This window comes from Ursus americanus, chromosome 9, assembly GCF_024610735.1.
Source record: "Ursus americanus isolate L20-20 chromosome 9, mUrsAme1.1.p, whole genome shotgun sequence".
Classification (NCBI taxonomy): Eukaryota; Metazoa; Chordata; class Mammalia; order Carnivora; family Ursidae; genus Ursus; species Ursus americanus.
Window position 1 is genome coordinate 71786057 of NC_142135.1, and position 12203 is coordinate 71798259.

The window sequence follows — 12203 nt, forward strand, 5'->3', positions numbered from 1 at the left end:
CTCCTCCACTGGGAGCCTGCTTCTTCCTCTCCCACTCCCCCTGCTTGTGTTCCCTCTCTCGCTGGCTGTCTCTGTCAAATAAATAAATAAAATCTTAAAAAAAAAAAAAAAACTATATGGAATCCCCTCTCATCCCCCTCCCTCCACAAATGGCACTTAGTTTTACAATGATGATAATTGGAAATGTTTAACACAAGGAAAAAGCTCGAGATGTTATTGGGCCAGGTGTATTAAAATAAAATCAAAAAATAGAAATATTAGGTATATACACAAGAGCATAAGTGAAACGGGGTGATATAGCATTTTCTATTCAAAGCTTACAGTAGAAAAATTTAGTAAACAAAACCTCTCGTATCCCTTGCTACGGGGGCCCTTTTGAGCCTCCTCAGCCACTTACTCTGCTTTCATATCCTTGTATAAATAGTCTCACACACACCTTACACAATTTAGAAAAGATTGCTGAATCACAAAAATAGACCCAAAGATGGCGTTTTTACTTTTCTCAAGTGCAATTAAAATTAACATTTCATCATTAAAATAATGTTCAAATCATTGGAAGCAATAAAGAACATTCTTATGTTTTATAAGGCCCTATAAGGCCCTGCAGGGATTAGAATCTTATTACTGTCCCAAAGTACGTTGTCAAAAGAGTCTCCATATAGGAAATTGTGGAACTGAAAAGCTGGACTGTTAAAAATATTCCTTCTTAGGGCAGAGCAGTTCCTGAGGCCCTTGTCCCTTTCCTGAGAGGTCTGGGCCAGCCCTGGCCGTCGGCGGGGTCCACGCGGGGACACACAGCCGCTCCGCACGCTTACAAGGGATATTTCCACAGGGACAGACCAGAAGAGCATTGTGGCTGCTCTGTTTCATGTCTGGGGGTTCTGAGCAGTCTCCACGGAAGGAAAATGTTTAACAGTCTCAGATTTTAGGGGGAGGGGAACCTCACTGAAACCTGGGAGAGACCATTGTAACCTTCGGACTTCACCTGCAAAATTTAACAGATTGGATTAGTAATTTTTTAACAGATAAGCCAAAGCATAGAGAAAATGCAAAGAAGGGTCATGATATGCATCTGGTTACTTTACTTTTATAAATGAGTTTAAGTCTGTTACTATTTGAGATTCATTGCAGTGGCCTCTGAACCTCGGAGTCACACATGGAGCTGTAAACAAGAGGCCAGAGTGGGCGCATTTTGGACAGAACAGGTGTTCTCTTCTCAGACGGCTGTCTGCAGATGTTGGTCTAGCAAAGCAAGATTGCCAGCTGGGAGCAGTCCAAGCGGCAACCAGGTGCATCAGCCAATGCGAACGAGAATACTTTTCTTCCATGTCGAGAGTGTTCTTCCTGAGTAACCTAGCCTCACTTTCAGGAAGCAGGGACGGTGGATGACCCCAGTGCAGGAGATTGTCCTGCAACCACTGATTGTCCTGTTTTCTTTTTGCAGGAGGCAAAAATGGCCATGAGTCTCCCTGTGCATTAAGGCTGCTGCTGATACTGCCCTTCTGTGGCAGTGTAGAAATCATCCAGGACGCTCTGCAAGTAATCAAACGTTGGCCTCTCTTCTGCCTTTTCCTTCCAGCACATTTTCATGATGTCATAGAGCTCATCTGGGCAGTTCTCCATGCGGGGCATCCTGTAGCCCTGGGACAGGGCGGTCATCACGTCGGCATTAGTTCTCCCTAAAGCAAAAGAAAGGTACCATTGAGAAACCTGACCCAGGGTCGAGCACCGCAGTGGTCTTTCTGCTCCCCACATCCCGCATCCATTCTTCTTCTTCTTTTTTAAAAATGTTATTTATTTGAGAGAGAGAGAGAGGGTGAGAGAGAGCAAGCACAGAGGGAGATTGAGAGGGAGAAGCAGACTCCCCAACGCGGGGCTCGATCCGAGGACCCTGAGATCAGGGCCAGAGCCAAAGGCAGACGCTTAACCGACTGACTGAGCCACCCAGGAGCCCCGTCCTGCATCCCTTTCTTGAAGCAAGCCTTAGAGGTGGTTATGGGCTGAATTGTGGCCCCGCCCAAATACATTCATATGTTGAAGTCCTCAGAACTCCTGAACTCCTCAGTCCCGAGCCTCAGAATGTGACTGCTTAGAGTCCTTCCGCGGCCCGACAGAGCGGACACCCAGGACTCCAAAATGGCGTCAGTAGTACCAGTGAAGGAGAAGAAGCTCATGGATGTGAAACTAGGAGAGCTGCCTAGCTGGATACTGATGCGGGATTTCACCCCTAAGGGCACTGCCGGAGCATTTCAAAGAGGTTACTACCGGTATCACAACAAGTATGTCAATGAGAAGAGAGGGGGCGTTGCTATGGTGCTGGCAGCTTACATGCTCTTCAACTACTGTCCTTGTTACAAGGAACTCAAACACCAGCGGCTATGCAAGTACCACTGAAGAGGGCCCAGTGTGGAGGCACATCTGGCATTCCTGACCGTGACCTTTGCCTGGCACCCTTGAATCCTTTCATATCCTAATTCAGAATTAGCATCCAATAAAAGATGACTGGTACTTGAAAAAAAAAAAAAGAACGTGACTGCCTATAGAGACAGGATTTTTAAAGAGGTATTCAAGTTAAAATGAGGCCTTGAGGGTGGGGCCTAACCCAATCTGACTGATGTCCTTGGAAGAAGAGATTAGGACACAGAGACCTAGGATGTGTGGGCATTGTGTGGGCACTGAGGTAATGCCTGTGTGAAGACACAACGAGGAGGTGGCCATTTAGAGGCCAACGAGGAGCCTCAGGAAAAGACAAACCTGCCCACACCTTGTCGCAGACGTCTGGCCTCCAAAACCGTGAGAAAAGTAATTTGAACTATTCAGTCTGTGACATTTTGTTACAGGAGCCCTCACAAACAGAGAGGGAGGCTAAGAAGATTTCTGTGAGCAACTAAATAATGTAAATTTTAGTACGAAGGGGATCAAGACAGTATTCAGTTTGCCCGAGTGAAAACAGGCTAACGGAAGTAGAAGAGAGAGCAAGTTCTTTTTAACAGCAGAGGGATAGTGCACTTGACTGATCCTTCAATGAACGACTCAACCCAATCTCAATGTCATTTGTAGTATTGCTTTCAGCTTCTACCTGTAATACATATACCAAAAAATCATCTTCACGTACATTATCTCTTACCAATATACGTGTTTTTAAAAATCAGCTTTTCCCTGTAAGTTTACTGGAAGAAGTCAAAATCCTTAACAGCTAGTCCAATGGATTATGTCCCATCATTCAATTGTCCCCTACAAAGTCTTCAGTACAGGCCAGAGTCAGAACTCGCACTGACACTGGAATATGCGTGTTCTCAATGTCCAGTGAAGCAGGTGGGGTGTTCATTATTCCTACTGGGCTCTACAACAGGACTGTTAATGAAGGGTGGCTTTTAATGTAGTCAAATGACTCAGGGTAGTTCAGGAGCTGAAATATCAGTCTTTGATACTAAGAGCAGCTTTGAGGAAAAACAAAGAACATTTTCCTCCATGATTAAAATGGGATAGAGGGGGGCGCCTGGGTGGCACAGCGGGCGGTTGAGCGTCTGCCTTCGGCTCAGGGCGTGATCCCGGAGTTCTGGGATCGAGCCCCACATCAGGCTCCTCCGCTATGAGCCTGCTTCTTCCTCTCCCACTTCCCCTGCTTGTGTTCCCTCTCTTGCTGGCTGTCTCTATCTCTGTCAAATAAATAAATAAAATCTTTAAAAAAAAAATAAAAAAAAATAAAATGGGATAGAGGAATGCGCTCACTTAGCGGTTTAGCAGGGCCTGTCCCCATCTGCATGTTTTGACTGTTTTGTGGATGCCGCGTTCTGTAGGGAAAAGGTATTTCATGCAGCGTATTTTCAGGCAGAATATGTCAGTTGCCTGGCACATGAGGAATTCCATTTATCACATCCAATTTCCTCTCCACAACCATAGATTTTTACCACTGGTGGACACTGGGAAGATTCTAAAAGACACTAGAAGTCAAATGTCTTTTACTAGATTTGAAACAGAGCCTTTTTTTGAACTTATCTTCTAATCGGTGTTTCTCAAATTCTGGGTTGCTACCCATTTGAGATCGACAAACTGATTTTTTTTTTTTTTTTTAGGGAGCTACCAGTATTTTTTAAAATAAATCACAACAGAATGACACAGCAAAGATCAGAACGCACCATACATAGTAAAAGTTAGTGTGGATTTTGTGAAACTTTGGTTCTATTTGTGGAGTGGGGTTTCTGTTTATGTCTTACCATGGGTCATGATCTTCGAACTCCTCCGCCCTTAACTAACCTTTCTTTTTCTAAAAACACAGTGACTGAAGGCCCTGCCTGGATTTAAACCCTTGAAAGAAGACATGATTACTTCTGTCTTGGAAGAGTCCTTGTTTTTTGAAATGGAAAGTTCCAAGCAAACTTTATGGACGCTAAGATCTCGTGAAAGTTCTTTACATGGTGAATTAATTTTGCTCAAGTCTTCTGAAACACAATCTTCAAATATTTGTGTAATTGGAATGTTCCAACAGAAAGACTTCAATTCATTCTCTTGGAGCCAAGAGACCAATTTCCAGCCCTTTCTTCATTTGGGGTTCCAGTCTCCAGAAAGTATGTGGTTTCAGCATTGCTCTGGCTCATCACTAACCCTGCTCACTTGGATAAATTTCAGATGAAATCCCTGTATTTGCTTCTACATGGGCCTTGGGTGAAGCTCTGGGACCCTGGGAGGAGGACTAACATTCGGAATGATAGAAAAGCTGGATGGCCAACCTCTCAGGAATATCTCTTTCACTTTCTGCGTTGAGAACCCCCAGCTGAATGAAAGGTCAGAACATGCCCACAGAAGAGAAGACTTTCTAGCCACCCCACCCCACCCCCCACTTTGTCCCACTGCAGATTTTTCCTTCCTAGTTCTCATATGTTTTCCTAACTCTGCAGGACTCTCCATGATGCAGATAAAGGCCAGGTGTGCTCCATCCTGCCTGGGGGAATCTGACTTGGTAAGAGGACTAGAAAGAAAGAAATCTGAATGCACGAGTAAATCAACAAGCAAAATAAGGCTATTAAGTGACAAGTCATGTGGAAGAAAGAAAGAGAGGGGGAGGGAGATCTCAACCAGACCCTAAGATTAAACCTGATCTTTGGTCATTGCTCTGTTGCTAGGTTAAAGAAAGCAAACGCCCACTGGCCGGTGATCATAAAAGCAAGCAGTTTCATATTCCATCCTCCATTCTCTCCACAAGCATTTGTGTGCTTACTATGGGACATGAGCTAACACTAAGCTCTGAGAGATACAAAGACTGTTTAAGACCGAGTCTTGTCCACAAACGGCTCACAGCCCAATGGGGGAGGATCCCCCTCAGGAGAGGGAGGTGGGTGGGGAGCAGGAAGTGAAATCTGGAGTGGGTAGGAATTAGCAGAGACTAGAACTTGGTGAAGGAAGACAGGAAGGAGAAAAATGCAGTACAGCAGAGAACAGACAAGGGGCCCTCTTGTGTGTGTGAGCAAGGAAGTAGCGGCTGCCATGAGACCACAGTCTTCCACCCGGTAATACTTCCAAAAAGTCGATTGTTTTCGTTGTTGTTTTGAGCACTGCCTGTGATCAAAGTGAGCATTTATAGCAGATGAGTTCCCTGATTCCAATTTACACATGCTATTAAGATGCTGGACATGTCTGGGAAGAACCAGCCAGAAAAGACAGGACGCTTCAGAAAATTTTGTCATTTTCAAGCCTCCTTTATCTCTGTAAGAGCAAAGCAAAACAAACCCCCAACCACAAAGATCCCCTCTATTTTCTTTAGAAAATTCATATATGAACATTATTATGGTTTGCTTTTAAGCTAGTGAGGTAAGGGTCTTTGGCCCCACCTCCTTTGCCCCCTTTAATTCATCCTAAAACAAAAAGAGAACAAGAAACAGAAACTTAAACTCCATCTTTGATGAAACCTCTGTCACGCAGAGGCAGAAGTGGGCTGAGCCAAGAGCAGGGACGTGAAACCGAAGTGCCGACAAGAGAGAGAAACCAGCAACAGGCAGGATGTTTCACCCCGCCATGCCCTGGAAAGGGTCCCCATGGAGTCACCGCACACATGAAGGGAGAGGTTGGTTGTTGCAGACAGACTATACCTGGAACCCGCCCGGCAGGTGCCCCAGGTGAACGCTGAGGAAACCGCAGGAGACAAGCCCCACGCTCAGGAATGCCAGTGGGGGTGGGGTCAAGTGTGGGATGAAAGATCAGGAGTGAGGAGAAAGGCTCAAGATGGAAAAATGAGGCCCTTCTGACACACGCCACAACCTGAATGAACCTTGAGGACATAACACAGCCTTCAGAGACAAAAACCAGACACAAAGGGACAAATACTATATGATTCCACTTACAGGAGCTACCTAGAGTTGTCAAATTCACACAGACAGAAAGTAAAATAGAGATTATCAGGGGCTGGAGGGTAGGGCAACAGGGAGTTATTGATTAATGGTTATAGTTTAAGCTTGGGATGATGAAAAAATTGTGGAAACGAAGGGTGGGGATGGTTGCACACCAATGTGAATATACTTACTGCTACTGAATCGTACACTTGAATGCGGTTAACATGGTAAAGTTTATTCGGTGTATATTTTACCACAATAAAAAAAAATACAATGACAACAACGAAAGACACCAATGCCCTCTCCCCAGGGCACCCCCAGAATGCTGATGGCCAGGCTGGTCCCCCACAGGCAGGACCTGGAAGATTCTCTTCTGAGGAAACTTGAGGGTCCCAGAGAACAGACCTGAAGATGCTGACCCAGGAGGGCGCTAACAAGGATGCCTGGACCACCCACAGACCCTCATTCTCATAAGACATATCTCATCAATGGAAGGGTGAGGGGATGAGCAGTGCTCAAGGACAGAGTGACAGAAACAGAAGAGCAGACAGGAGACTCAGAGAGTCTCCAACCTTCCAGCATGTGACTCAGAAAGAGAACAGAAAGTGGAGAGGAGAACATTTCCAAGGAGGCTATAGTGAAGACTTCCCAGAATTCATGGCTACAAGTTTCCAACAGAAGGGACAAAACAAGTGCCCAGCCTAACGTAACAACGACCAGCGAAATTTCAGGGATAGAGAGAGATGCTGAGTTCTTCCATAGAAGAAACGGGATCCAAGACACAGGACAGGATTCAGAAGCGATCTGCTTTGGCCCAGCCACACAAGAAGCCAGATCCAGGGGAGGAATTTGTTTAAAATTCTAGGTGAAAGGGCTGGCATATAGCACTCATAACATAAGCAAATTTGATAATGGTACTTCCTTATTGATTTAATTTTATGTAGGTCATGAGTCTCTCAAGAAGAAGTCCTATTTGGGAAAAGTCCTAGTATGAATTAGAAGCAGAATACCAACTCTGATGCCTCAAATTTTCATGAGGACCAACTCCAAAGTCATGTACAGCAGCAACCATGATAAACTGTCTCTACTCATCCAGTGCTCACTCATCAGTGAGAACAAGAGAAGGCTTGAAGGAAAGGATTCCTCATTGCTTTGAGCTTGCAGGGGTGGGGGGTGGGGGGCTAAACATTTTAAAACTCAACAGTTTTGACTGTTGAAATTTTTGACTAACAGTAGTTGAAGACAAAGGATTTGGGGCATTTGCCCAAATTATGATTGACAGGTGCAAGGCCTCTTTCTAAAAAACGTGTTAAGAAAAAGACTTTTCCTGAATTACATTTGGTGTGCACAGAAGTTCGTGATATTAGATGTGCCTGTTCAACGAATCTATTTCAACACAAAGGACTGCAAAGTGGGAAATGACACTCCTACCCTCTACTGCCCCATATTTAGTATTTGACTACTAGAATTTTGATAGGTAACTTTTACTGACAAAACTGTGTATTTTACTCTCTTATTCCCAGAAGTTTGCTCTCTGTTGGTGATATCAGTTTTGGCACCCAGCCAACAATATGTGTATTTGGTACACCTCTAATGGTATCTCCATGGATATTTCTAGAAAGTCTCTGTTCAATTCACCAGAAATTGATTAATAATGGTTCCAGTGGGGGCAAGGGGAAGGTGGGGTGGCTGGAGATGAGGAATGAAAGCCACGCGATGTCTACCATATACTTTTTGTATCTTTTGAGTTAGAACCATGGGATCTAACTTACCTTAATGATAAGTAAAATGGGGAAAATTTTTTACTTAAGAGATAATAGTATAATATTTTGAATTCTGAGCAACAAATATTAGAATAAATAGCTAAAATTCCTGAAAGTAAATGCCTTTGAGGAGCATGAAGCCAGGGGGGCAATTGTTCATTAGAAGTCTTTTCGTACTACCTGATTTTTTGATGCATGTATATTACATAAACAAGCACTGAAATATTTAATAAAGACGTGATTTTTAAAAAATGAGAAAAAATAAAAATTGGAAACTTCAGAAGCTTATCACAAAGAAAATTATAATCTATCATTTCATTGCCCAAGGACAGTAGTAACATTTTGGTATATTTCATCTTTTAGTCTTTCATTTCTTTTAAAAAATACACGTTCACTTTATATTTGACTTCCTTATTTCCTCTTTGTTTTGTCCCCTCCTTTGTCTTATTCCCATTATTTTGCAAAGCTAGGCATATGGTTTCTAAACCACTTAAAAAAGACCCAAACTTAACATATCCAGCACTCTTTTGGGTAAAGAAAATATGCCTGGATAACTCAATTATCCGTGGGGTCTCTCCCACAAGCTGTTTTATAACAGTGATGGACATGGCCCCTGTTGGCGATGTGCACCGATTTCTGTGCTACCTGTGAATCAAGTCCTCCAATATTTATGTAAATAGGATTGTTCAGTTCTGTTCGCATCTCCTAATGCTAGAGGCTCTCCTCATGTACAACTCTCATGACCGGAATACATCATCAATCCAGAACTCCTGATGGTATCTCTTGCATCTGCCGTCCTTACAGCGGACAAGCTAACTGGGGAGTAGACCGGTCAGTGCTTCCTGGTTGGTCCTACTGTATTCTTATTTTATTTTATTTTTTTTTTACCATTTTTCTACTGCTTTTTTTTTTTAAATGATTGTTTTATCCTAAACATTTTTAAATCCTGGACATTGAGCATAGTGGATGAGAACAAGGGTTTTGGGAGGCGCACGGGCCTGGGGTTCAGAAGGAGCTCTGCCAGGGGCGAGTGATTCAGTTCTGGGCAAGAGTCCCTTCTCTGAACCTCACGGGCATCGTCTGCACGTCTTTCTGGAGCACGCCAGACATATCACAGATCGTTTGATGACGTTAAATGTTCATTTGATCAGATATCAGATCATATATATAATCTGAATAGACAACCTTTCTTTGTAGATAGATACAGATCATAGACATGGATGCATAATACCAGATATCAGGATTGATCAAGAAATATTTTCCCTATTTTACAGATATAGAGATAGATTATAGATATAGATACATAATGTCAGATACCAGGATTGATCAAGAAAATATTCCTTTTTCTCTATTTCCCCTTTTTTCCAGTGATGTTTTCATTCACTTCAGCATCTGCAGCAGAGTGGCAGTCAGATTACGAAATGTTAGGACAAGCGGGATTTCGTGGGACAGTCAGCCCGCTGCGTAGGCACCACCTTAAGGCTCCCTGCCCCTGGTCCCTGACTTCCCTATAGCCCCTCCAAACAGCAGAGGGTGATGAGGAGCATGAAGGCCACACTGCGGCTCTGTCCACAAGTTTTTCTCATCCATAGTATGGTGTTTATCTAGATGTTAAATGGCTTAAACACGTCATTCATTCATCCAGCAAATTCTCATGGAGACCCAAACCACGGGGCTTCGGGATCCCATACAGTGCCTGCTTCCTCTATGGGACGCTCAGCCCCCCAGACAGCCCTGGGGCTCCCTCCTCAAACCTGCTGCTACCAGGATCACAGTATAAAACCAGCAACCTTCCTCCTCCTCCTCCTTGCTAATCTTTAACCCACTCCACAGGGCGCTGCGCCACCTGACAGTCTGTCTGTCGCCTGTTATCAGTCTCTTCCTGCTAGAATATCAGCTCGCAAACGCAGGAGCTGTGACTGCTGTGTCGGGGCCCCTCGGGGGTGCCCGGCACCCTCAGATGGTTTTCCAATGAGGGAATGATTTAAACATTAAAGATTTAATTTTAAATTCATCATATCCATCGATTTTGTAAAAAGCCTAACATTAACGTGAAGGCTTTGGGAGAAATCCTTCTTGCACATTCAGGCTGCGATCTCAGTTAAAGGGAAGGCTGGTGCGATCTGGCTCCAAGGGCTTTCGGTGTTAGGAATCTAGACACACCGAATGATGTCCTCACATTCAGTAAGTTACAGATCAGAAAGATCTTTCACTGATAAACAGAGGTGGTTATTTCCCAAAGAGGCAGAGGTTCCGAAGTACTTGATACAAATCTGTTTCAAAACTAACGCAAAAGCACCGCGAATCCTCATTCCTGTGTCTCTTCCCTCCTCCATCAGGTGCACTGCTTCGGAGGAGCACCTGTGTCTAACCTTCTACTCCATCCTCATATCTGCAACACCCGTGATGGTGCCAGTACCTTCTAGGCACTAAGAGGTGGAATTCGTTGCTGGGGGGCGGGGGGGAGAAAAGAAGATGCACGCAATCAAATAAGAAGGCAGAGAAGTGTCTAAGCATTTTTAGAACACTTTCCACCCCAAATCATCATCTAGAACAAAGGGCTTATTCTTAGCTTTTGGATATGGGTTTATGTTTTTATGCCTCCTACCATTTGGCTTTTTTTCTCATACAGACCCCTTGAATGGAAATAGGTAAGGAAACGGTACCTGGGTAGGGAATTTTCCCATAGGTGACGATCTCATACAGGAGAATTCCAAAGGACCACACATCAGACTTAATCGTGAAGCATCCGAAGTTGATTGCTTCCGGAGCTGTCCACTTAATGGGGAATTTGGCACCTAAGGGAGAAGACATGTCTTACTTGGGCCTCTGAGCTGAAACAAAAAAGTCATGGGCACGTCGCCTTCATACGTTCCTTCTTTTGGGGAAAATTTTAACTATTTCTTTTGAATAGGTAATGCATGCACATAGTACACAACAGAGATGGTACAAAAATGTTATACTGAAAATAGCTGCCTCCCTCCCCTGTTTCCCTTTCGGGCATTCCCCTTGTGAGAAGCAAAGTTTCGTGTGTATCCTCCCAGAGACATCATAACGAGCCCGCTTTAAACAAAAGAACATGACACAGAATGTAAATGTGTTTGTTCTTAGCTTGTGTATTTGTCCCCCAACAGCAGCCTCTAAAGCATACATCTTCAGTTCAAATGTTCTCCAACGAACCCAAACTGTGTTTATATGGGATATAAATAGCTCCTGATGCTCACATTCTTGTGGACAAATCTCTGTAAGCCCATATCAACTGGGATTTTAAATACTACTCCAAATGTTAAGGTCTCCTGCTTTCATTTGCTCAGCCCAAACATTACTAGTTCTAGGAACTGGGTAGTACCGTGATCTGCCCAGAGAGAGACAGTAATGCCACTGGGATTCTCACGGGGAGCTGGAGAGGCTAAGGGACAAACCTGGCTCGGGGGTAACTTGCAGGGACACCTCGAGGAAAGTAGGGACTCAGGCACAGAATGTGATCCCTATATCCTGGAAAGTCTAGGGGTTCCCACCCACCATTTTAAAAGATTTTAAACCTGTTTGCTTTTCTTAGGTCTTTGCTTTAGAATTTCTTGTGGGGTCAGACCCAGACTGGAAACCTGAACAAGATCAGAAAGACAGCAGAAAGCCTCACAGAACAGCTACGTAGGGTGTGCAGGGCACTCACTGTTGCACGTTCTGGGAATTGACCCTGCATGGCTGGGCAGCGGCAGGGGGAAGGGTGGGGGGTGGGGCAGGTGGCTCCAGGAGGGTCCTGACTGGGGGGGGGGGGTGTCAGTCCCACACAGTGCATCTTGGTCTGAATCCTGGTTCTGCTGTTTCCAACTTGGTGTGACCCTGGCAAGCCACTTACTGTCTCTGGGCTTTCTCAGCACCTTCATCTGTAAAATGAGGAGACAGAACCTCCCTAAGGTTGGTGCCAGAGTTAACTGGGGTGATCTGCATGCATGGCAGAGGGTTAATACCAACAAAAGGTAAATATTATTGTGGCCCTGAAAAAATGGCTACTATTTAATCCTAGAACCCATGCTCTCTGCACTAAGCCACCTGTCTCACACAAGAAGAGTTATTTTTGTGAGGCACCAGTCTTGTCCAATTCCACAGAGCC

General features: G+C 44.4%; 1 protein-coding gene and 1 pseudogene across 6 annotated transcripts in view; one reads left to right on the top strand and one right to left on the bottom strand.

Moving 5' to 3' along the window:
- Positions 1–211: 211 nt before the first annotated feature.
- LYN (LYN proto-oncogene, Src family tyrosine kinase) overlaps positions 212–12203 on the bottom strand; it is a 118059-nt gene continuing 106067 nt past the window's right edge. For all 6 annotated transcript variants that reach the window (XM_045789072.2, XM_045789070.2, XM_087864873.1 and 3 more), the window contains exons 12-13: positions 10756–10887; positions 212–1679 (exon numbers count right to left, since the gene is read on the bottom strand). In XM_045789072.2, coding sequence (XP_045645028.1) covers positions 1477–1679; positions 10756–10887 — 335 coding nt within the window. In that variant the 3' untranslated portion in view covers positions 212–1476. The remainder of the gene's footprint in view (positions 1680–10755; positions 10888–12203) is intronic.
- On the top strand, positions 2077–2528 carry LOC123786723 (ATP synthase F(0) complex subunit f, mitochondrial pseudogene; annotated as a pseudogene).